This window comes from Lutra lutra, chromosome 5 (genome assembly GCF_902655055.1).
Source record: "Lutra lutra chromosome 5, mLutLut1.2, whole genome shotgun sequence".
NCBI lineage: Eukaryota > Metazoa > Chordata > Mammalia > Carnivora > Mustelidae > Lutra > Lutra lutra.
The window spans coordinates 105,978,582-106,004,089 of NC_062282.1; the positions used below are offsets into that span (position 1 = coordinate 105,978,582).

The 25,508-nt window shown below is 40.7% G+C and overlaps 1 protein-coding gene across 1 annotated transcript in view; it reads right to left on the minus strand.

The window, feature by feature from the left end:
- Positions 1-8,319: 8,319 nt before the first annotated feature.
- Positions 8,320-25,508, minus strand: part of DMGDH (dimethylglycine dehydrogenase) — a 58,186-nt gene continuing 40,997 nt past the window's right edge. The window contains exons 15-16 of the mRNA XM_047730706.1: positions 15,785-15,919; positions 8,320-8,697 (exon numbers count right to left, since the gene is read on the minus strand). Of these exons, the coding sequence (XP_047586662.1) occupies positions 8,482-8,697; positions 15,785-15,919 (351 nt within the window). The 3' untranslated portion in view covers positions 8,320-8,481. The remainder of the gene's footprint in view (positions 8,698-15,784; positions 15,920-25,508) is intronic.

Below are 25,508 nucleotides of genomic sequence, written 5' to 3' on the forward strand. Positions count from 1 at the left end.
CAGAACCCTGGGATCATGACCTGAGCCAAAGGCAGACGCTTAACCAACTGAGCCACCTAGGTGCCCCCAAATGACTGTTCTTAATGTTCTTTTACCTTCTTCTAGTCACTAATACTTAAATGCATAAGTTGCATTAACTATTATCGGTTCTATTATCACTGCATTAAGAATCATTAAGCACGTGGGAAGGTAACTATAAGAAGCATCTTAAGTTTATTGTTGGTTTTGTTTGGTGTGTTAATGTATGTGCATGTCTTGAGAGAAAAAGGGTCAGTTTTTAAAAAATCTTTCTTTTAGCTCTAATATACTCCAGATTTCTGAAATTGATAGTCTAGATAAGAACAGTGATGGCCAATTCACAATGAAATTTCCTTGACCCCCTCTTCTTGTCCATTGCTTATCACCTCCTATCTCCTCAAAACTGACTAGAGAGAGTAGAGAGTGGAAAATAGCACCATTCATTTAAAAAAAAAGATTTTGGCACAGCATTCTTTTGTGCATAAGTCAATGCACCAGGGGTGCTTGGCTGGCTCAGTCAGTAGAGCCTACAATTCTTGTTCTCAGGGTGTAAGTTTGAGCCCCATGTATAGAAATTACTTTATAGTAATTACATAGAAATTACTTTAAAATTTTTTTAATCTTTAAAAAAAAGTGAGATAGTGCGCTGAAGCATATATAGGTCAATGAATTCTCACAGAGTGAACACACCCATGTAACCACCACCGAGATCAAGAAACAGGATGTTGGTATTGCATTTTGTCTCATTTCTTCTTTCCTTTCCTTTACCTTTCACATAGTCCGAGCCTTAGTCTTTGCACAATATTTACTATATACAACAACTGAATTGCATTCACTTTTTCTGTACTGAACATTTTACACTGTACACTGTATACCCATTTCTTTTTTTTTTTAAAGATTTTATTTATTTATTTGACAGAGAGAAATCACAAGTAGGCAGAGAGGCAGGCAGAGAGAGAGGAGGAAGCAGGCTCCCTGCCGAGCAGAAAGCCCGATACGGGGCTTGAACCCAGGACCTGGGATCATGACCTGAGCCGAAGGCAGTGGCTTAACCCACTGAGCCACCCAGGCGCCCCTGTATACCCATTTCTTAAGCAGGTTCTAGACCAATACCTCCCAACCCCTTTGGCCAGGCCTGCACGTGCTATGATGGTATTGTGTGCCATGCGATACAACATGCCATGTTGTATGCCATGCGATCCATTTCATGATCTTCCTCTGCTCTGTTCTGAATACAAGCTACATGTCGCAGACTCCTTTACCTGCTTGCTCCCACATAGGTTCAGCCAAAGGGGGCACTGGTGAGAGATTGGAATGTGGGAGGGAGAGAGAAGCAGGGTGTTTCTTTCCTCCTTTAGGCTTTGGGTAGCATCGTCAACACCATGGTTCAATCTTCTGTGGTTTCCAGCTCCTTCTGGCAGCCCCTTCCCAAATGGTCCTGGTGTTGGCTTGGCAGCCCCCATCCAGGCATTCCTTACTAGTTCTCCATGTTAAGTTCTCTCCTAGGAACTACCTGGCAAGTTGATCACATGGAGAGGCCACATGGAGGGAGACCAGCCCCAGCTGTTACAATAGTTATCCTTGCGGACCTGCCAGACAGGGGAGTACAGAATGACCAACCATTTTTTTTTTTAAACCCTGCCTCTTTTTATAGGACATAATTATTTTGGGGTAATAATCATGAGATAAAACAAATAATAACCAGAAAAGGAACACAAAGAATGAACACTTTATATTAAACTTTGTATCATGCCAGTAAACATAATAAGAAAAATAGAAATTAAGTAAATAGCATGGAAAAGGGATTAATGTTTTAAAGTTATATTATGTATTTTTGAAAAAGGAAAGTATATCTACATATTGGCCTGTTGTAATAAAACAGTCTGTTGTCTGTAATAATAAAGTCACCTTTTCTGTTTTAAAGATTTAAGCTTTGCATTGACTTCACTGAAATTAATCTTCTTCACATATTAACGTTAAATCAACAGTGTAGCGGATTTGTCCAGTTATCTTTGCACATAGTTGACCGCAGAACATATTTTAGGCTTAATTTTCAAAAGTCAGTTTTTTACATGAGCAACACATGTATAAAAAATTAGGAAAAGACTTTAACATAATAAATTTGGCAGAGATTCCTAAAAATCCCCTTTCACAACCAACTGTAGAAATTGCCGTATGGTCTTTATTTCTTTGGGGACAAGTATAGTGGCTTTCAAATATCTCCGTAGTTGAAAATTTCCCACTAAAATATCTTCCTCAGAAAATGCGTCAGGGGCACCTGGGTGGCTCAGTTGGTCAAGTGTCTGCCTTCAGCTCGGGTCATGATTCCATGGTCCTGGGATGGAGCCCATTTGTCACACTCTCTGCTGCTCAGTGGGGAGCCTGCTTTCCCTCTCCCTCTGCCCCTCCCCCCGCTCATGTTTTCTCTCTCTCTCTCTCTTTCAAATAAATAAAATGTTTTTTAAAAAATTTGTCATACAGGGGCGCCTGGGTGGCTCAGTGGATTAAAGCCTTTGCCTTCGGCTCAGGTCACGATCTCAGGGTCCTGGGATCGAGCCCTGCATCGGGCTCTCTGCTCAGCGGGGAGCCTGCTTCCTCCTCTCTCTGCCTGCCTCTCTGCCTACTTGTGATCTGTCTCTGCCAAAGAAATAAATAAAATCTTAAAAAAAAAATTTTGTCATACAGTTCTATTATACACATATATACATATATATATACACACACATATATATTATATATGGTTTTTCTTCATCTGCTAAAATCAGAGAAAATGGATGAATGATAACAAAGTGTAACATTATTTAATCTACCGCTTTAAAACAAGTGCCCAGTCATTGGTGAAAAAGATCAAGGCAGTCAAATACGGCTCTGCTGATTTCTTCCAACACTGTAAGACCAGCATCTTTTGTTGTTTCTCCTGACATTCTTTGAAGTTGGATTGTTTATTCTGAATAAACGACCATTTCCTGAGATTTGGTTAGTGCATGATTAATAACCTTCTCCACAAACTGTGTATTGTTCCTTTGATTAGAGTCTCATATAATATTTTATGTAAATAATTTGTCCAGTAACTAATAAAATACTGAAAAGTCACAATTTAGGTAACTATTAAATTATACCACTGATGGGGCACCTGGGTGGCTCAGTGGGTTAGAGCCTCTGCCTTCCGCTCAGGTCATGATCTCAGGGTCCTGGGATTGAGCCCCCAATCGGCTCTCTGCTCAGTGGGGTTCCTGCTTCCTCTCTCTCTGCCTGCCTCTCTGCCTACTTGTGATCTCTGTCTGTCAAATAGATAAAATCTTTAAAAAAAAATTATACCACTGATGATTATATTTTCTTAATCCTTTTTTGAGTTTCAACAACCATTTAAAAAGAGAACATGTGGATTTTAGAGATAGTGTTCAAAACCAGTAAGATATTTCATGTATGAACTAAAATCTGTTCTTGATATTATACCTCACAATTTGCCCTGCTTCATAATCAGCATCAATAGAAACTCGAAGTAGTTGCACAGAATGACAGAATTGAACTTAACTTCTATTTCTTTGTGTTTACAATCCCTCTACTGTTTTAACTGGCCCCACAGGGATTGAAGACTCAAATTATGCCTGAAGTAAGCTTGAATGATTCCTGCAGTAAAGAACTTACTCTTGGGTGCCTGGGTGGCTCAGTGGGTTAAAGCCTCTGCCTTCAGCTCTTGTCATGATCCCAGGGTTCTGGGATCGAACCCCATATTGGGCTCTCTGCTCAGCAGGGAGCCTGCTTCCTCCTCTCTCTCTCTCTCTCTCTGCCTGCCTCTCTGCCTACTTGTGATCTCTATCTGTCAAATAAATAAATAAAATCTTTTTTAAAAAAAAGAAAGGCTAATTTACTTAAAAAAAAAAAAAAAGAACTTACTCTTGAAATGAATGCATACAGCTGAGTCTGCCAGTGGTTAAGTACTTATGGTATAACCAGATTTCTCTAAAAATTCCTTAAAGATGTTTATTGACCTATTTGAGAGCCAGAGAGAGAGAAAACCAGTTGGGGGAGGGGCAGAGGGAGAAGCAGACTCCCTGCAGAGCAGGTAGCCCGATGTGGACTTGATCCCAGGACCCTGGGATCATGACCTGAGTCTAAGGCAGATGCTTAACCTACTGAGCCACCCAGGTGCCCAGGGCTTCTCTAAGTTAATTTCCATGTGGAAGCCAATATTCAATAAGAGAAGCAATAAAGATGTGCTAATTTGAGGTAGATAGATGATCAAAACATCAACAATTGACAACAGATGATTTAGACTGAAAAAGTGTTTTACAGGGAGGAGGATTTGACATAATGAAATAAAGAGAACTGAGATAATTAATGGCATCATTGAGCCTACCTCCAGACTTCTTACTATGTTATTTAATAAAATAGCCAAGAGCCCCAAATCAAATCAAACTCTTCTTAAGTTTGGCTTTTATTTAATAAAATAATTTTTTTATTTAATAAAATAAATAATTGCTTATAAATAAATAATAAATAAATAAATAAATAATTGCTTCAGCTGCTGTTAATGGGATGTTTTCTTACTTGCAGCCGGAAGCTTCCTGACTGCTACCCTCTGTTCCTTAGTAGGAGCTGCTCCTGGATGATAAGAGTCTATGTTCACTGCCTCCAACACTTTACCTCCTAGTCCTTTTTCAATAAGGTCTACCTTCCACCCTCACCAGTCCCGCAGAAAGACCTCATGCCAATGGTGCCAATGACACTGTAGTCTAACCTCAGAGGCACTTCTCAGCCCTTAATCTTACCTTTGGATGCAGTTAGCCTTCCTCTTCTCAAAATGTTTTCTCCCCTTGGCTTTCGTGACACCTTAGTTTATAACGAAATACACACCTGTTTTTTCCGTTAAATGCTTGACATCTCTGGTCTATAAATTCCACAAAGGCAGGGACCATGTCTGTTCACTGCTTTTCCAGTGCTTGGCCTGTTGGAAATACTCAATGAACTCCTGTAGACTAACAAATAATTCAGTGAGGAAAGCAATTACCCAGAGAACTTTAAATACAAGAAAGGCTTTAGCAGATGATGATGTAGTCTGTTCTTGGCCGGTGAAAGAGCTGGGAAAGGCAAGTCTTCTGGCTTTCTGTCCAGTACCTTTTTTTTTAACCACCCCACTCCTATGTTTCATGGCATGCTAATACTTCCAAAGTGTATACCTGGAGAAAATATAATTAAGTCATGTGTTTGCCTTTTATAATTCATATAATTTATATGATTTTATATTTATATAAATTATATGCCTTTATAATTCATATAAACTACTGAACTATTCTGGAGATTCATTAATGGCAGACAAATAAGATCTGTCATTTCTACTTACATTTGTCGGTTCATCAGGAGAAGAGTTTGATTTGGTTTTGGGCTCTTGGCTTTTATGAGACTTGGGCTAAAGGATGCTGTTTGTACAGCTGAAACTTTCTTCCTCTCACAGATGCTTTGTTTCCTTCTAATGTCACCCTTTTTGTGCAGTTCAAACATGCACAAAGTCCTCTCAGTAATATTCCAGAATCTGTTATTTAATGGGCCATATGGCATACTTAAATATGGGTTTCTCTGCCACCTTTCCCATCAGTAGAAAAGGAGAAAAACATAGATTAGCGGTGAACACCAGCAACTTAACAACATCCATCCATGTTCTGGTACTGTGTTGACTAGACAGTGGTTTTGCAGTTCTGAGAAGCTTTCCTAGCTCAAGGAAAGAAAGCGCCCATCATTCACTATCACATTCTCGAGAACATTCTTTCCTAAGCCGTAGACACGGGCTTCTGCACATCAGTAAAGAGTACTTTCAAGCGTGCTGGTTGTTTGCTCTTCATGGCTGACCCTGATCCTGGGCCTGTTCCTGTGAGGCCTCTCTCGGGGCCTGGGCCACCCTCCAGCAGCTAACAGTTTTAGGGAGGCTCTTTTGGGTCCAGGTGTTGACTTAACAGCCAGCTGATAAGCCATTGGGAACTGAAAGCTTCAGAAACTGGTCTTTCTCTTGGGGCCTCTCCCCTTGTCAGGTGTTCTTGCTATACCAAAACTTCTCTTACACCTTTACTTCATCTTCTCAGCTTCAGCTTTCAGGGCTCATCGGTTTATTTTCCTATGTTTCACAATTCGACTTCCCTTGGGAAGTCTGGCTCAGTGGTCTCGTAGGTCACTGGTCAACCTATGCATTGGCTGAGGCCAAAGTTTGCAGCCAGGCCAGGTGCACCAGCTGGGTGGGCCCGGGATGCCAGGGTGACTTAACAGCACCAACCAACCATGAAAGGAGGAATGGGCACAACTTCTTAAGTAAATTAGGAAGCACATGTCTTTTACACTATGGATAGGACTTCTTTAATATTCATCTAAATGTTCTTTATTGATCTGTCCTAGTGCTATATTAACTGGAGGGCGTGAATGCAATGTTGTCCTTTCGTTATTGATTACTGCACCAAAAAACCCGGAGTGTCTATGGTGCAGAAAAGGAATCCAGAGATGGTAAGTAGGTATCTTAATGGTTAAAGGACTACACAGAGGCAGAGAATAAGAAGTGGGATCTCCCAGGCAAAGGCTTTAAATAGCACCTAACACCAGAACTGAGATCATGGATATGGAGGTTTTTTTTTTTTTTTTTAATTGGGTCTAACTAAATTTTAACATTATATTAGTTTCAGGTGTACAAATAAAGATTTGATATTCATATACACTGTGAAATGATCCCACTAGTCTAGTTATCACCCATCACAATACAAAGTTACATTTTTTTCTTATGATGAGAACTCTTAAGATTTATTCTCTTAGCAACTTTGAAATATTCTGTATTATACTAACTATATTCACCATGATACATAGTATATCCCCAAAGCGTATTTATACCCAGAAGTTTGTACCTTCTGACCCCCTTCATCCATTCTGCCACCTACCAACAACCCTCCACTTTGGCAACTGCCAATTTGTGCTCTGTATCGAGTTTTGTAATGTCTGTTCATTTTGTTTCTTAGATTCTGCACATATAAGTGAAATCATATGATATTTGTCTTTCTCTAATTTCACCTAGTAGAAGGCCCTCTAGTTCCGCCCACATTATCACAAACAGCAAGATTTGTGAATTCGTGGTTTGTTTGTTTGTTTGTTTGTTTCAGATAAATACCCAGAAATGGAATTGCTGGGTCAAATGACAATTCTCTTTTTACTTCTTTGAGGAACTTTCATACTATTTTCCATAGTAACTGCACCAAGATAATATTCTTGACAATAGGAAATTATCAAGATTATTAAATTTTGTTACCAAGATTTCCCTCTTTTCTCATACAAAAAGCTATACTAATGAGAAATGAATGGCCTATTGGAGTTCTAATATATGATTGCTTCGATCAAACATTTTAAAGGTATACTTGGCATCTTGGTAAAACTTATGAGAAATTTTAAAATTTTGTAATTAGAATACATTTTATGTTTTACAGTCAACTTTTATATCTAGGAAAGATTCCGTAAATGTTTAACAAACATTTATATAACAAATTATAAGTGATAAGCCACCTTTTACAAAAAAATTTGATTTGTTCAGTCAACTAAATTCAATTCTGAAAAATTTATCAGAGAATTATTTCTAAATACATCCTTTTTCTTGCTGTACACAGTGCTAAGGGCAATCCTGTCAGCTCTTAAGCTCTTGTTTGACCTGCTTTGTCAAATGCTTTGTGAAAGGATATTCAGAAGGGTACATGTGATGTCAACTTTCATTAATTCTTTCCCAAAGAGAGGTGTTCAGTATTCAAACTGTGTTTTCCTGGCACAATCTATGTTTCAGCTTCATTTCAGAAGGTCTACAAGCACTGCTTCCTTTGGAAGACTGTTCTTTTTTGCAATTACTCTTCTAAAACAACCTTTGAAAGGACAATAATGATGTCCCATAATACTGCTTGCAGGGAATTCATTAAGAAAATAAGTATTTCGGAGAATTGAATAAAAATGTATGTATCAATATTAAATTTTACTATTTTCATTGTAGATATATTATAAAAAATTAAACTATCCCTTATTCAACCACTGTTTCTCAATGAAACAAATCCATCCATAGTACCGCTTTTGCTTTTATGTAAAACAATTTGTTTTCAGGTACAAGAACCATAAGCATATATTCCCAAAATTATACAACATCCTCTAATTCAATTGTAATAGCGATTGTATATTAGTGGACACTTAAATGTTTTGTTGAGTTTTACAAACAACATAGGTTAATTAAAAAACACTCATTTCAAATGTCTTCATTTGAAAGAACAACATAAATCACTAATCCATTATTCTCTCTTGCTGAGGAAAAAATTGAGAAAGATTTTATTGAGATCACAAATCTAGATTGTGAAGATTTTGAAATGAACTCTTGGTTTCTTGTATTCCCCCAACAATCAGTTATGATGTTTGGCATAGTCATAGAGCTAACATAATTCAGTTGCCTGCCGAAGGTCTTTTTCAAATTTTGTCCTTTCCACCTTTCTTCTGAAGCCGGTTTCTGGTTGGTTCTGTCAATACCAAGGGTTCCTGTATGACGCTTGCTGGGTAATTTTTGCCCAACAGTTCAACTTCCACCTGTTGTCCTACTTTACTTAGCTCTACAGGGACATAGGCAAATGCCAGACTCTTCTGGATGCTGTAACTGTAGCTTCCAGATGTCGTGTTGCCAACCACCTGAAAAACAAGACCCAGCAATCCTTAGCACCTTGACCACAGCTTTGTGCTCCCGCCTCCAGATTAAACACTTCAAAAATAGGTTCAACTAACAACCTGAAAGTTTGGGGATTATTCTCTGTGGGGCTAACACCAGGAAGCAAACTTGACTTCTGAGAAGAGTAGGCTTGCAAATTGTGAAAAATAATTCTCAAAATATCTATCAACAGCCTCGAACTTCTCAGTTTTAAATCACACCTAGTTTTTTTTAATAGCTGGCACTATTTTCCTCAGTTTCATGCCAAGAGATATGATAGGTGAAGACTCGAATGTTTCCATTTTAAACTTCAAAAAAATTCTCTTCCACCATCCAACTAGCATGGCAAAAGACACAAGGGAAAAAAAATTCTAAAACTTCTAATGTAAACTGTTCCTCTTGGGGGGTTGAGGAAATGGCTTGTCAAATTAAACTACTGATAAATCAAGAGTTAATGTGAAGTGAACATTCTTTGAGTACATAGCATTTAACAATTCTTGGTAATGCTAAGCACTTAATGTTAACTTTACCTTCTCTAGACCCACCACGTCCAAAACATTTTGGGGGACATTCTAGAGCATGAATGAGGTTTGGTTCCCACCCTCAGAATCTTCCAGCCTTGTTGAGGAATTAACACAGAGATAGAGGAAAATAGAACCAAGAAGCCAGGAAGTAAATATCATCAAGCCAGGATTTGTTCTCCATTTGGAAGCTGGGTGGAATGAGGCTGGTGGAAAAGGGGGATGAAACTTTCCAGGATGAGCGGAGACAGGGAGTCAGGCGTGAGCAATCAGCGTTATGGAGGATGAAATGGAATCACAGAGGATGGCAAACCAGAGAAAAACACTGAGCAAAGAAAAAAACCTAGGAGGTGAAAACAAAGGCTTTACTCAGGCTTGTTTTAAAGATAAGAGGATAAGTCAAAACCAGATCTAAAGGGAAAGATGAAAGAGAAACAGTAAACTTAGATTAAGAAAAGAAAAGGAAAGAAAGAAAGAAAGAAAGAAAGAAAAAGAGGGAAAGGAAAAAAAGGTGATAGAAAATGTCAGGTTAAAACACCACATTTAAAAATTGTAAAAGGAAGACAACAAAAGCAAAATATGATATATAGCCCCACTCAAAATGGCTTCTCCTGGCTACACAACATTGCACTAATCCGTACAGCCTGACTGTTTTGCATAGCAGGCCGCTTGTAGCTGGCGCTCAAAAATTCATGGGCGGGAATCAGCCTGGTGATCTGCCAGCTGCCTCAGCAAAGAGCCCACTACAGTCAACAGTCTTATTACAGCATTTCTCATCTCTTAGATGCCGACACATTTATGACGTTAAATACAGACTCCTGGCTCTATAGCCCTAGTCTGTAATTATCTCACCGAAACCCCAAATCAGAAGCTCTCCATATCATTTCTGAACTTATTATGGGGAGAATTGGTGGATTTTTTAAAAAATGAATGTATTCATTAGTAAAAGCTTCTCTGGCAAATTATTAACTGCTGAGGTACTGCTGAGAGAATGCATATGCTTTAAAATGGTTTATCCTTTTTTTCTTTAAGATTTTATTTGAGAAAGAGAAAGAGCGAGCGCGTGTGCACATCAGCACTAGCAGGGGGAGGGGCAGAAGGAGAAGCAAGACTCCCTGCTGAGTAGGGAGCCCCCCACGGGGCTCAATCCTGGGACTCCAAGTTCATGACCTGAACCGAAGGCAGACGCTCAACAAACTGAGCCGTTCAGGTGCCCCTAAAATGATTTTTTTTCCTTTTAAATCATTGTGAGTAATATAAGGCAGGGATTTGGGTCAGGAAGGTTGGAGTTTTAATCACAGCTTTTGGAAGACTTTCTTGGTAACCTTGGTTTCACTCCCCAGTCTGTAAACCTGAGGTCTGTGTTTAGAATCCTGGAGAGATAACCTGATTTGCTTGGGCAAGCATCTTAAGAAAACAAGAAGAGGCCAAAGCAAGGCTCTTGGCTAAATCCCCTAACTCACTGGGTCAAAAAACCTCCCATCCCTTTTCAGAGATTGTGTGAACCACTTCCCCAGGCCTTCCCATCTCTTAAAATCCCAGCAGTGATTCATCTTATAGTTATCGCTGCATGAGTAATGTAAAGAAATAGCATATTTATTGTACAAGTGGTATTTTTTTTAAAGATTTTATTTATTTATTTGACACAGACAGAGATCACAGGTAGGCAGAGAGGCAGGCAGAGAGAGAGGAGGAAGCAGGCTCCCCGCTGAGCAGGGAGCCCGATGTGGGGCTCAATCCCAGGACCCTGGGATCATGACCCGAGCTGAAGGCAGAGGCTTCAACCCACTGAGCCATGCAGGCACCCACAAGTGATATTTTTTTTTTTAAGATTTTATTTATTTATTTGACAGATAGAGATCACAAGTAGGCAGAGAGGCAGGCAGAGAGAGAGGAGGAAGCAGGCTCCCCGCTGAGCAGGGAGCCCGATGTGGGCTCGATCCCAGGACCCTGGGATCATGACCTGAGTCAAAGGCAGACGCTTAACCCACTGAGCCATCCAGGTGCCCACAAGTGCTATTTTTAATGTATTTATTGAATGTGTTGCTTTGTCCTAGATAACTTTCATGTCTCCTTTAATTTCTCTCTAATCCAATGCTGAGTAGCCTAGAGTATTTTAGAAGTCCAGCCTTTCCTTTTTATCTTACTAAATTTCTAGGGAAGGTTTTCCCTAGCAACAATTTTATATCATTCTACCTTAAAATCTTCCAGATTCAATTAAATCCATTCTTCCTTTTTGCTCTGTGAATCACAAAAACAACCTGTACCCACCCTCTGCCTAGCAGGTTTTCATATTCTTTGCTAAACACTGGCTTTCCTTTTACCAAAAAAGCAGTCCTCATTCAGGTTTAGCCTTTTCTCAATACTTTCTGTGAAAAACTCAAGACCCTTCTGACTTAGGGGAGCTAACAGGGTAGATGGCCTTTGAAGGAGAGAATGTAATTTAAGTTGGAGGATGCATTCTATTTCTCTGCGTGTCCCTGTGTGCTTTTGTTTTTAAATAATAAAAAAGACCACTTTCTCAACTCTCCAAACTTCATTTCTACAAAATACCTTTTTTTTATAACTATAAAATATTTTTAATCAAGCTTGATGAACAAAGTACATACAGCTATAGTCAAGATTCTTGTCAAAGTGAACCTGTGACTGGGGTGCCTGGCTGGCTCAGTGGGTAGAACATGCAACTCTTTTTTTTTTTTTAAGATTTTATTTATTTATTTGACAGAGATCACAAGTAGGCAGAGAGGCAGGCAGAGAGAGGGGAAAGCAGGTTCCCTGCTGAGCAGAGAGCCTGACGTGGGGCTCCATCCCAGGACCCTGGGATCATGGCCTGAACCAAAGGCAGAGGCTTTAACCCACTGAGCCACCCAGGTACCCCAGAGCATGCAACTCTTGATCTGGGGGTTGTAAGTTCAAGCTCCTTGCTGAGTGCAGCGATTACTTAAGAATAAAATCTTTAAAAATTTTTTAATAAAAAAATTACATATGACAAAAATGAGTGACAAGACTAATTCTTTTGGATGCCTTACAAGTGGACTCTTCTAACCATTTTCAGAAAAATATTTAGTAATGGCAACATAATTGGGAAGAAAAAAAACCAGGATTACTTACTTGGAAGGACAATATTCATCCTAATGCATAAAGAATCTCATTTCTATACAAGTCTGTAGTCGCTGAAGAGGCAATTGCTTTAACCAGTTGCTAAGATTAGTGAAACTACCTACATTAGTTGCCTACATCCTTTATAGAAAACACTTTCTTTAAAACTCCCCAACAGGGGCATCTGAGTGGTACAGTCAGTTAAGCATCTGACTCTTGGTTTCCACTCAACCAAGGTCGTGGGGTCAAGCTCTATGCTCAGCATGGAGTCTGCTTGAGATTCTCTCTCTCCCTCTTCCTCTGCCCCTCCTGCTCATGCTGTCTCTCCCTCTCTTTCTCTCAAATAAATAAAATCTTGTAAAAAGAAAAAAAGAAAACTTCCTAACAAACCTGCTTTTATAACAGAAGCCTTTTCATACCCACACTTTAATGCCTCAATTTTAAAAAATTAAGCCTTATTTAAAATCATAATCCCTCCTGGCATCACCGCCCATCTCTCAGCTGGACTTTCCTTTTCCTCCGGGCACTCAGCACCCCGGATGTGCCATTTAGTGAGTTTGTTCACCGTCTAGCTCTCTCTGCCCTGGAATGTCAGATCCATGGAGGCCCAGAAGCTTGTCTGTTTTGTTCACTGCTGTATCCCTGGTGCCTACTAGCATTTGTTGAATAACAAATTTGTACCTTGTAAGTTTGCACCTTATCCCTGGCAGTAAAATATTTGCAAGAATAGAATACCAAATACCAAAGGTAGTACAAGTCCCCACAAAGTCAGGAAATAGAGCAAAGAGTATTTCCTATCTTTCCAGAGTATAAAGAGGATCTGGCATGGTGAGGAGACGACCCTACTGAACATCAAAGAGCAGACAAGCAGGTATCAGGAAATTTAAGGGCTATTTGTAAAGGCGACTACAGGGGCACCTGGGTGGCTCAGTTGATTAAGCCGCTGCCTTTGGCTCAGGTCATGATCCCAAGGTCCTGGGATTGAGTTCCATGTCAGGCTCCTTGCTCAGTGGGGAGCCTGCTTCTCTCTCTGCCTCTGCCTGCTGCTCTGCCTGCTTGTGCTCTCTCTCTGACAAATAAATAAAATCTTAAAAAAAAAAAAAGGCAACTACAACTGGATTAACAGCTCTGTAAGCAGATGGCATACAGGAGGAAAGATGAAAGATACAGCAGGGAAACAGCACACTGATTCAGAAAAGGAGATGAAATTCAATAATGGAACTTGGGTTTTCAGCTCAAACCCTTCCCAGCTTTGAGCTATAGTTGACGTGTAATATTTGTATGTTTAAAATACAAGTTTCCAGCCTTTTTAACTTGAATGTGGGTGTCAGGTTTATACTATGTTCATCAGGGTGGTGTTGTGTGGTTGCATACAGAACACGACAGTATAGGAGCGCCTGGGAGGCTCAGGCGGTTAAGTGTCAGACTCTTGATTTCAGCTCAGGTTGTGACTCGGGGTCTCGAGATTGAGCCCTGTGTCAGGCTCCCCACTCAGTGGAAGTCTGCTTAGGAATTCTCTCTCTCCATCTGACCCTGCTGCCCCTCTGCCCCTTGGCTGGCACATGCTCATTCACACTTGCTCACTCACTCTCTCTCTTAAAAAAACAAACAAACAACAACAACAAAAAAACAGAACAGAACAGCATCATCTGTCATTCCATAGCCAAAACAGAAAGTCTGTGCAGGGGTTGGTATGGACTGTATTAGAAAGCTGGCCAAGACCAGAGTGAAAAAACAAGAAACAGAAGAAAGAGGAAGTGGGGGAAATTTGATGACTAGGGAAAAAATTAATTAGGGGCACCAAGAATCTAAGACATGAGAAAATGGAGGCCCAGAGAGGCTAAGATCAGGTCAAGCGAAGCAGCTAGTTAATGGCAGAGGTGATTATCAGTGGCAATCCTGGGCAAATGTGAAGTATGAGGAAAAGCCTATTATGAAAAGAGGTCTGAACCAGAAATTTAGAACAGAAAGGTGGAGGAGACAGTGAGGTAAGAGGCTCAAAGAGAACGAACTCAGCACAATTAAGGGTAAGGTGTTTAACAAACAGTTTGAAATCTGAAAAGAGTCTGCTGGCTTCAAAGGGTCTAACAACATCATCTGCTTCTGGGATGTAGGACAACTGTGGCGCTCTGATTAAGTGCTGAAGAGAATACAGTGGGACATGAGCAGAGACAGAGAGGAGAGCAAATCAGAGTATTCAGCATGGCTTAGAAGGAAGGATAAGGAATGCAAAGTCCAACTATACCCGGGTCAGAAATCAGTTCTGTCAATAACTAGAGGCGTAACCTCAAGCAAGTTACTTCACTTCTCTGAGCCCCAAAGCCTCATCTCTAAGATGGGATGACCATACCTATCTGGGAGCGGTGTTCTAAAGTTAAATGAGTACGTAAAAAATATCCAGGACATAGTTAGAAACTGTATAGATGTTTGCTGTACATCAAACAATCCATGCCTCAGCCCACGTGACCATTTCTTTAGTAATCCAAAGACTGAGATTGGATGCCACTGGCTTTCTCCAACTCTGGTGCTCTTTTTGTCACTGAAGAGAAAAGGGAAATGAAAACAAGGATCAAGGAGGCTGCCGTGCATGAGAAAAAACCCATGGAGCCAGATCTCTGAGTCTTTGGGTATTGGCCAAGCAGACCTTGTTCAATATGGAACAGCTGTTCCGATGAGCCTCAATGGTCATGTGCTCACCCCATGGTCTAAGGGGAGAGTGCCCCGCCTGCCTGATGACCCCAGCCAAAACATAGCAAAATCATAAAACAAACGTGGCCTTACAAAGACTTGCAAAAAGTCAAAGATATCAAGTTCTACTGGAAAATTGTCTCGTCTTACTGAATACCAACAGACAGAATAAAATAACATTCCCAAACAGGAAGGCACATTTACTCTTTCTGAAGAGCTAACTGGTTCCTACCTTTCACTTTACTTTCTAAGGCTCTACCGTCTGTTGTCATGGAGATTTTCATTTGGCATTTTTTTTTCCCCCTGCAAATGTGCTAAGGTTAGAATTACTTCCTTCTCCAAGACCCCAGAGAAGCTAATCCAGAATGCCAAAAATTTTTAAAATAAAATCCATCTTTTGCATTCACAGATACGGACTTGGTGAGCAAGTAGATCATTGGAGCCTCTCAATTATACCTCCTCCTTGTCCATTGTATTTTAAGTGCTTTGTTTTATTTTCTTTAATCAAAGTAGAGAGAAGTTGATGTTTTTGAAAATGAGCCTTTCGTTTTCCTTTCAGTTAACCGATTTTTATTTCTTGAATGTCAGTTCAGAAATCAAAGTGTGTTACCTAACCAATAGATAAATAAATAGCACCCCCCCAAAAAAAAAACAAAAAACAACAACAAAAAAGCAACAGAACTCTAAAAGGAAACAGAGGCAAGGAGGGTTTCTGGTGTGAAAAATTGCAGTGGCCCCTGGCTACATGGTCCTCAGCACTCACCTTGCCATCATACCAGATGCTTTCATTTCCTTCCGGATCAACATCATCCGTTGCCAAGGTGAGGCAGACCAGTCTCCGTTTCAGCCCCTTGGCTTTAATCTGTTTCAGTGCTTGCTTTCCTATGAAGTCTGCTGGCTGCAGGAATCCAAGATAATGATGATGAATGAATGCTCAGACACTGTGACAAGGTTAGAGATGCAAGCATTTAAATTTGTCTTTGCGATTTTCTCGCCAATTACACATCAAATAAAAATACAGATTGGATCAAACGTCTAGACAAATATTTCTTAGCCCTCAAATGACAGTATCAGCCACATTTGCCTTCAGAATAGGTTAGACTTAAGGGTAATCACTTGTGATAACAATTTTACCAGAACCACCTAGGCAGAAAAACATAAGGCATGATATGGCGATGGTAGATTATGAAAGCGACCCTTGGATCTAATGGCTCTGGACAGCATTACTGGATGGGAGTGAGCAAAGAACCACTCAATTTCTACCCATAGTAAGCCTCTTTCAAGAAGGAAATTCGTCCATAAGAGACTCTTAATCTCACAAAACAAACTGAGGGTTGCCGGCAGGGAGAGGGTAGTTGGGTGATGGACATTGGGGAGGCTATGTGCTATGGTGAGTGCTGTGAAATGTGTAAGCCTGATGATTCACAGACCTGTACCCCTGGGGCAAATAACACATTATATGTTAATAAAAATAATTTTAAAATAAATAAATAAATACAATTTTAAAAATTAAGGGAAAAAAAGGAGGAAATTTGTGTTTTTGAAATGTGATGTCAAAACACCCCCAGAATGTTGCACATTTTTTTTTCCTTCTTCAGAATAGTGGTCCAAGACATGTGTCTACTGTTGCATTGCACTCAGTTCATTCAAGAATGTACTGATTGCCCTACTGTATGTGAGACATCACGCTAGGCCCTGTGTGGGTTACAAATTTACATGTGGACATTTTGATCAAAGAGCTTATTCTCTAACACTACGCTTGTCATGTGAGACATCACGCTAGGCCCTGTGTGGGTTACAAAGTTACATGTGGACATTTTGATCAAAGAGCTTATTCTCTAACACTACGCTTGTCAACCTTGCTTTTCCTCCTTCTAGCCAACACTTGATGGATGATGTTCCTATTCCTCACACGTTCCCCCTGGGCACACTCAGGGTTACTGCGAATGCAACACAAGTGAGAGTGACATTGCTCTAGGGATAACCTTGAGTCCATGCTTATGTGTTTAAAAAAAAAAAAAGCAGGCCTCCTGCAAACTTCAGGACTTCTACATTTATTAGTCATACACCTACAACAAACAGTTGAGTGAGGACTCCTCATGGAGACACTTTGCTAATGAAGGAGCAGTTCCACCTAACCAGCATGCCAGGGACATGGGGTAAGTGTGAGAAAGTAGTCAGAGGCCAAGAGCAGTCAGAGTGGAAGGAGAGGAAGGCTGACCCCCCAGAGGGGCGTAGGCTAAGGCTTCTACATAAGGAAGCCAAACAAGCCTCTCCGATCTTACCCAGGGAAATGGGGGATCTGTGATATAGAAATCACATCTCTACAAAGGAGATTTAATTAGAGGTTACAGTGTGAGGGGGGAAATTCTCAAGAGTTCTCCTGAAAGAAGAAAGGAAACAACTTTAATTTCCCCATTGGCTGAAGAAGAAAGGAAACAGTATCTCATGCCAAAAATGTCCTCTGCCACCAATATTTAGGGTTTATACAGCTCTTTCTGCACACAAAATATTTCGGGTTGGCCGCAGTAAGTCCCCTTAACCTCTCAGTGAAAGGGTAGGAGGGGGCCTCACATACCCTCTGTCTGACACCTCCCTGTTCACTCCTTTATGGTTCAGACCTTCTAGGCTAAGCCCACAATGAAGTATGATTTCTATAGATATTGCAACTTCAAATTGCTGACCTTCACAGGAAACTGAAAGTTTCCATTGACCAAGGTTAAACTAATTGCAAAATCAAAGTCCGATGACCTCCCCCCAGGGTAATCCAGATGGTGAGAACCAACTATAAGGTTTAATATGAAGCCAGATAAAAATTCAAAGACAGCTGGATGTGATGTATTTAAGACAGGACTGCTGGGGAAAAAACAAAACCACCAACCCACAGAAAAAGCCTGATTCATTTGAATTCATATGTAAGAAAAATTCATGATAACAGAGGTAACGAACTGTAACAGCATTCCAACAGGTCTCAAAGGTTAACTGGCTTCAAGCTTATGCACTCCTTGCTTGCCGACTTTAAGTCCCTTAGTCTGTAACCAAATTAACTACTTTCTTGAGATCTGAAGACCACTGGCCTTGCTTGAGAAGGGAAGGACCAAACTTTCCCAGAAGATAAGGCCCAACCACATCCATCAACAGCTGCCACCGAGGCCAAGAAGTCTGTTCTGGGGCATGTCAATATACAACTAACCTCCTGGGTACCAGCTTCCCATGTGGGTAACCACTCACCCCTATCTACATTCCCCCTTTAAACCCTCAGTCTTCCCCAAGACAGGGAAGATGGTCTTTGGGATATTAATCTGCCATCTTCTCAGGTTGCCAGCTTCTTGAATAAAGCAGGCACCTCCCTTTCCCACCACCTCATCTCTCTCCAGTGTTGACTTTCCAGTGGCAAGCAGCCAACCCTGAGTTCGGAACCGGTTCTAATAACAAAACCAAAATGCATTATAGTAAAAAACACTTCTAAATACAGAAAGAACTTCAAGAATAACAAATTTTTGCTATCTTTTTAAAAGACAACTTGCTATTGTGGATAAATGGCGATAAGTGGAGCTCTTTAGAGTTCTTGTCTACCTAGGAATCAATGAAAAATGAAAAAAAAATTCTCACTCTTTGTGTGGAAAAGCATTTTACAACAATACTGAGCGGCCAGCGGGCTAGTTTCTGTGATTTGTGGAGTTCCAGGAGATCCTAAGTAGTTTCCTTATCTCCTGTAATGGAATCTGGATCTTTCCTGTTACGAGGATGTAATGGATCTCTGAATGTTCGAGATCATTCAGATCTCGAAGGTTTTAGGTCTTCCTGAGTCCCTATTAGAGAATTTTCTTTCAGTTATTTACTCAACTGTTGTTATACCCCTGCTTTGTTCAGAAACTTGTTAGGCAGGAGGCATTGAGAGATAAATAGACTATGTTCTTATGGCTTCTAGGAGGCCCCTAAGGAGATGTGACTCCTTCCCTCCACATCACAACATGCCCAGTCCTGAACCACTTAGGCCAATGTCTGCTACACCTATGTCAAAAGTTGGCCACAACCAAAGCTTTCAGAAATGGGTCCCTTCGTGGGGCACCGGATGGCACAGTTGGTTGAGCGTCCAACTCTTGACTTTGGCTCGGGTCATGATCTTGGGGTCATGAGATCAAACACCATGTTGGATTCCATGCTCTTCTCAGAGTCAGTTTGGGATTCTCTTCTCTCTCCCTCTCCTTCTGCCCCTCCCTTACCATACACACACACTTGCTCACTTGCTCTCTAATAAATAAACACATCTTAAAAAAACAAAAAAGAAATAGATTCCTCCAGAAGGAACAAGCTTGACCACAATGACATCATCAAATTCCCCCTGCCCACGAGTCAGCCGTGAAGAAAACAGAAGGCAACACACTTGTGTTCACTGAAGATGTCTAGGACAACAAGCGCCAGATCAAACAGGCTGTGAAGAAGTTCTAGGTCACTGATGTGACCAAGGTCAACATCTTGATCAGGCCTGATGAAGAAAAGAAGGCATATGTTCAACTGGCTCCTGACTATGATGCTTTGGATGTTGCCAACAAAATTGGGATCATCTAAACTGAGTCCAGCTAGCTAAATCTAAGTTTTTTCACCTTATTTAAAAAAAAAGAAAGAAAGAAAGAAAGAAAGAAAGAAAGAAAAGAAAAGAAAAGAAAAGAAAAGAAATGGGTCCCTTTGGGATGCTAGACAAGAGCTACCTGGGCATGTGCAGTGGAGTAAGAGGAACCAGATATGCTAGAAGGGAGAGACTGCTAACTCCACCTTTGCCAAAAGCACAATTTAACCCAAGTCTAATGTCAGCGAATCACAAGAAATAGGAAAAGTGGGAGAGGGCCTCAGAGAACTTCCTTTAGAAGAGAACAATTAATAAATTCAGGGAAAATAAATATTAAGTACTATTTACAATCTATTAGGTACCTGCTGTGTGCCAGACACTCTGCTGGGGGATACACATTAATGACCCCCTTTACTCCCCATGACATTGCTAGGAGAGAAGTAATGTTATGCCCACTTGATGGAAGAGAAAGGCCCAACCAAGTTAAGGGTCTTTCCCAAGGCTTAGTTACATGGAAACAGATTCACCACCTTTAGATTTTATCTGTACATTTTTTAAAGTGACTATACATAGAGTCTCTCATTGCAAGGCAGAGATTATGTAAATATTCTACAGAATGTTTCCTTTAAATTATTTCTGGGTACTCTGATCCTGTTCTGGATGATGTTCACCGCACAGTACTTTTGTACTAGGAAAGAGGATTTGAAAACATTCTGAAGGTTACTATTGATGAAATCTGACATCTAGCTCTGCATATCCCTGAATTAGGAAGTCATCTGGTCAGCAATATTGCCCTCAGACATGAATGAAAACACACTCACAATAAAAAAAAAATCTAATTAAAAGTAAGGAACACATACTTAAAACATCCCAGCTGCCCCTGGAGACCATTCTCCCTTCCTAAGCTAACCTTGCACCTGACATGGAAAGATGTGAAGTGGGGCAATGCCATTTCATTCTCCTTTACTTGGTTTTTCTTCCAAGACTGTAGATTTTACTCCATTACATAGCTTTTAATTATGAACAAGAGAAAAAGAAAAAAATATGTCTGAAGTTAAGTGCTGTGATTAAAATTGGTGCTATCAGGACGACCTGGGAACGGAAATATATTTACTGAGTCACTGTCAAATTAACTGTATAAATAGCTGTTAATATATTGGAGAAACATACATTTCTGGGGCACTGAGACTACAGCTCAAAAGTAGTCTTGGCTCAGGTTTTTTAATTTATTGATTTTATAAAAGCAGTAAGAGCCACTAAAATAGCCATCTGTAATATATTCTAAATATAATATCCACAAAGATGATAAATTAAGATTTTACATGAAATATAATTACTCAGCTTATTGGCTCTATTAAAAGCACTCATGGGGTACCTGGGTGGCTCAGTCGGTTGAGCCTCCGACTCTTGGCTTTCAGCTCAGGTCATGATCTCGGCGTTGTGGGATCAAGCCCCATGTTGGGCTCCCTGCTCATTGGGGGGGTCTGCTTGGGATTCTCCCTCTCTCTCTCTGCCCCTCCTTTTCCCCTCCCTCCCTCTCCCTCGCTCTTTAAATAAACAGAGAAATCTTGAGGGGGAAAAAGGTACTCCTATTACCCCAAAGCATATGGAAATGAAACAAATTAAACCAATATATTTGTGGTTGTGATTCTTAGGTCCATGGAGAGTTTCCCATTAATTTAACAGGAGTAGTGGTAAGAAGGTTCTGATATGGAGAGTCATTTAGTGGGTTTTCACAGACCAGGAAAAGCTAGTTCAGAACCTTTTCTATACCATATATTTGGAATCAAAACCTACCAGAAAATTCAAGAAAATTATCAGTTTCATTTAATTGTCCAAAATCCTTCTAACCTAAATACCAGAAGTTTCCAAAGAATAAATAAGACAATCAATGGAACATTCTGGATCCCAACAAGGCTCCTTTAGAAACCAGGTATAGCACGAGTGGGAGAATCGTGCTCCTGTGCTTACAGACAGGTATGGGGAGAGCTTGTCCCTGTAATACTTTACTGGAACATTTCTTATTTTTCATTTTTTCCTAAGATTTATTTTAGAGAGTGAGCCTGTGGGGTGGGGGGTAGGGGCAGAGGAAGAGTGGAGATAGACTCTCAAGCAGACTCCCCACTGAGCGCAGAGCCCGACACGGGGCTCGATCTAACAACCATGAGATCATGATCTGAGCCCAAATCAAGAGTCAGATGCTTGACTGAGCCAACCAGGCACCCTAAAACATTTCTTATTTTAAATGGGTTTCAGGGCTCATCATTTAAAAACAGGCCTGATAGGAATGCTTCTGTAAAGCATGTGGCCATTACTAAGCTGCAGTCTATGTAAATCTTAACTTTCTTCAGTCAGTTGATGAACAACAGGTACGTCCATGCTTATCCCACACTCAAACTGATAAAGCCATACACGGGTTCATTCATCTAGGGGGTGAATCAAGTGACCCATCACCCCATCAAGATACAGCAGACTATCATTCATTTCATCTTTACATCATTAGAATCACAGCTTTTAAGCAGGCAGGAAGCTCAATGGTCTTGCCTGGGGTGATGAAGTGAGTTTAGCACCAAACCTGGAACCAGGCTTCTCAACTCTCCATTCCTTTTCCACTATGCAGAGCTTAGTAACATTCCACATATGTTCATAATGACCACAATTTCAATATCTCTTTATTAGCAAAATGTTAGATTATTAGCATAGCAACTTAATTCTGTTATCGTTGGCTGGAAAACAATACTCCCACCTACAAGGTTTTCATTCTCTGTTCTCAGCAATGTACAAGGAACAATTCATCTCCATTTTCTAACCAAAATTACTCATTAGTTAAGCATTCTTTTTATTTTTTTTTAAAGGTTTTATTTATTTGACAGACAGAGATCACAAGTAGGCAGAGAGAGGAGGAAGCAGGCTCCCTGCTTCTATCTTGTGGGGGGCAGGGCGGGGAAGCAGGCTCCCTGCTGAGCAGAGAGTCTGATGCGGGGCTTGATACCAGGACCCTGGGATCATGACTTGAGCAGAAGGCAGAGGCTTTAACCCACTGAGCCACCCAAGTGCCCCGCCTCTTTTTGTTTTGTTTTGTTTACTAGCTATGCTTTAAATAATTCTTTCCTCAAAGATAAACCCTGTATTTTCTATGAACACTGTCTTCTATCTTGTGGTTATATGTAGGAAAAGATGTTAGGGTTCAAAACCAATGTCCAGGAAAGAATTCTTGAGACGTCTTTGGTGCAAAAAGGTGGTTTTATGAAAGCACAGGGACAGTACCCAGGGGCAGAAAGAGTGCACTGGGGTCATGAGGAGTGGCCCATTACTTACTTTCAAGTTGGGAGGGGGTTAGGGATAGCCTAAGTCTCTAAGGAATTTTGGAAGCAAGGTTTCTAGGACTTTGAGGAGGCAAGCTATTGTTGGGAAAAGGTCATTTATCACTGTTTGGTTAAAAACTCAGTCATGAGGGGTCCCTGGGTGGCTCTGTGTGTTAGGCATCTGCCTTTCCCTCAGGTCATGATCCTGAGCCCTGGGTCCTGGGACTGAGCCCTGAATCAAGCTCCTTGTTCAGCTGGGAGCCTTCTTCTCCCTCTGCCTCTACCTGCCACTCCCCCTGCTTGTGCTCTCTCTCTCTCTCTCTGTCAAATGAATAAATCAAATCTTAAAAAAAAAAAAACCACTCAGTCATAAGACTCTTCAGATGTGTATCAGCAGGTCATATGCTTGAGGATGATTGCCAACATGTATCTTGGTGGGTAGAGATAAAGGAAGTTTCCAAAGGAATTTTTATGTTAGAGTAGACTTACAGGGTCCTGAAGGACGCTAAGATTGCCCTTAGCAAAGAATTAACTTTGAGGCACCTGTGTCCCTAGAGGGAGGTCATTCTGCCTGTTTCAAGCACTTGTCAATGGGTCGTGGGTGGTAAGGAAATTTAATAGTATTTCTTTTGCCTTTGTTTCCCACATCAGTTATCATCACTTTATTCCATTTCCAATGGGTAGAAGCCTATGATACAGTAAATGAGAAATAGAAAGAAATTGGGGGTGGAGGAGATCTTTAAAAAATTCTAATCTTCTTAAACATGTGATATTTGTACTTCAGTCTCTGAATCTTGGCTGGGGTTCTCTCTAAATGAACAAAGATTCAGCATTTCCAAGAGGAAAATTCCAATACTACATATGATTCCATCCTAAGGCAGATGATTTTTGCTCATGGTTAATGCACTTTATTTCTAATTAAAAAAAACACACAAGAAAACAGAACCACTAATTTTTCCCAAGACGTAGCTTCTTTTGGAATTATAATACCAGTAATAACGATGATATAAGTTGCTTCAGGTAAAGGGATTTTAGTTGAGGAGATTTCAAAGTATCTATTTAATTCTTCTTGCCTGTATCACCACCCGGGTGAACGGCTCCTTTCCAGGCTCTATGCTCACTGTCCACAAGATGGCACTGTTGCGTACGGCTACACGCCGTCGCTGGAGCCCAATGATGGTTTCAGAATATTAACAATGTGTCCTACAGCTTTAGTTCCAGAAATACCATTTATTTCAAGCCTCGTGAGATCGAAGAGCCATCAGGAGTTATGTCCTCAACTGTTAGACCTGCAGCTTCGCCAAGTGCTAATAAACAGTGCTTACTCATTGTTGACCAGGAAGGAGAGCGCTTGTGGGAACGGCTGTGCAGGTCACACAACCCTACACCACTGGAAGGCTAGGGCTCAAACCACTCTCAAGAGGAAGGCTGGCAAGTACCATGCACTATCTTCCTTTGCCATCTAAGATTGCTCAACACTCCATTTTTCTTTTCCTTACTCCCCTACCGGTTTTGACACGAACACAGGTCTGTCTTAAGAGGCCTGGCAATGGTCCATTCCCTCGGCCACCTGTTTTCCTTCTGAGTGTGGTTAAAGGGGCTACTCTGATCCTACCATAAAATACAAAATCAGTTACAACAAACACATGATTGTGGGAGGTGTCAATCAATAAAATGTAGAGCATGCATATTTTAGGATGATGTTGCCGGAAAAACATGGTTGGGCAATTATTCAAGGCTGATTGGCCCATGATGCAAAGGGACCTTGCTGGGGAAAGTGGTGGGTGACAAGGCCTCACGGTGAGATCAGAGGTCACCTCACCTCTCTGTGCTTCTGTTTCCTCTCCCTCAAACAAGTGGTACGGAGCCATCTCCCTGGGCCCTCCTAGCTCCCACACAGCCTGCATCCTATGGTAATTGTCTTCCTATTATGGCTTATCAATTGCTGTGTAAATACCTAAGAGCCAAGCAAGGTACTCTACATGTTTGCTTCAAAGGGAAAGAAAAAGAGGCGCCTGGGTGGCTCAGTCCATTAAGCGTCTGCCTTTGGCTCAGGTCTTAATCCCAGAGTCCTGGGACCAAGTCCCAAGTCAGGCTCCCAACTCAGTGGGGAATCTGCTTCTCCCTCTCTTCTCTCTTCTGCTCTCTCTCTCACTCACTCACTCTATCAAATAAATAAATATCTTTTAAAAAAAAAAGGGTTTTAGGGGCGCCTGGGTGGCTTAGTGGGTTAAGCCTCTGCCTTTGGCTCAGGTCATGATCTCCAGGTCCTGGGATCGAACCCCTCATCAGGCTCCCTGCTCAGCCAGGATACTGCTTCCCCCTCTCTCTCTGCCTGCCTCTCTGCCTACTTGTGATCTCTATCAAATAAATAAATAAAATCTTCTAAATAAAAATTTAAAAAAGGGTTTTAAACAATTATAAAATGCTGCTAAATTTTGTTTTTATTGGCATATTATAGAAATATCAACATTCCTCTGTCTCAGCTACTGCTTCAGTTTTCATAGACCACCAAGTTTCCAAAGCAATTTGAATGGACATTATATATTCTTTATAATGTAGTATGAAGCCAGATTGGTAACATTTTTTATTTACTTTCACATTTATGTTTT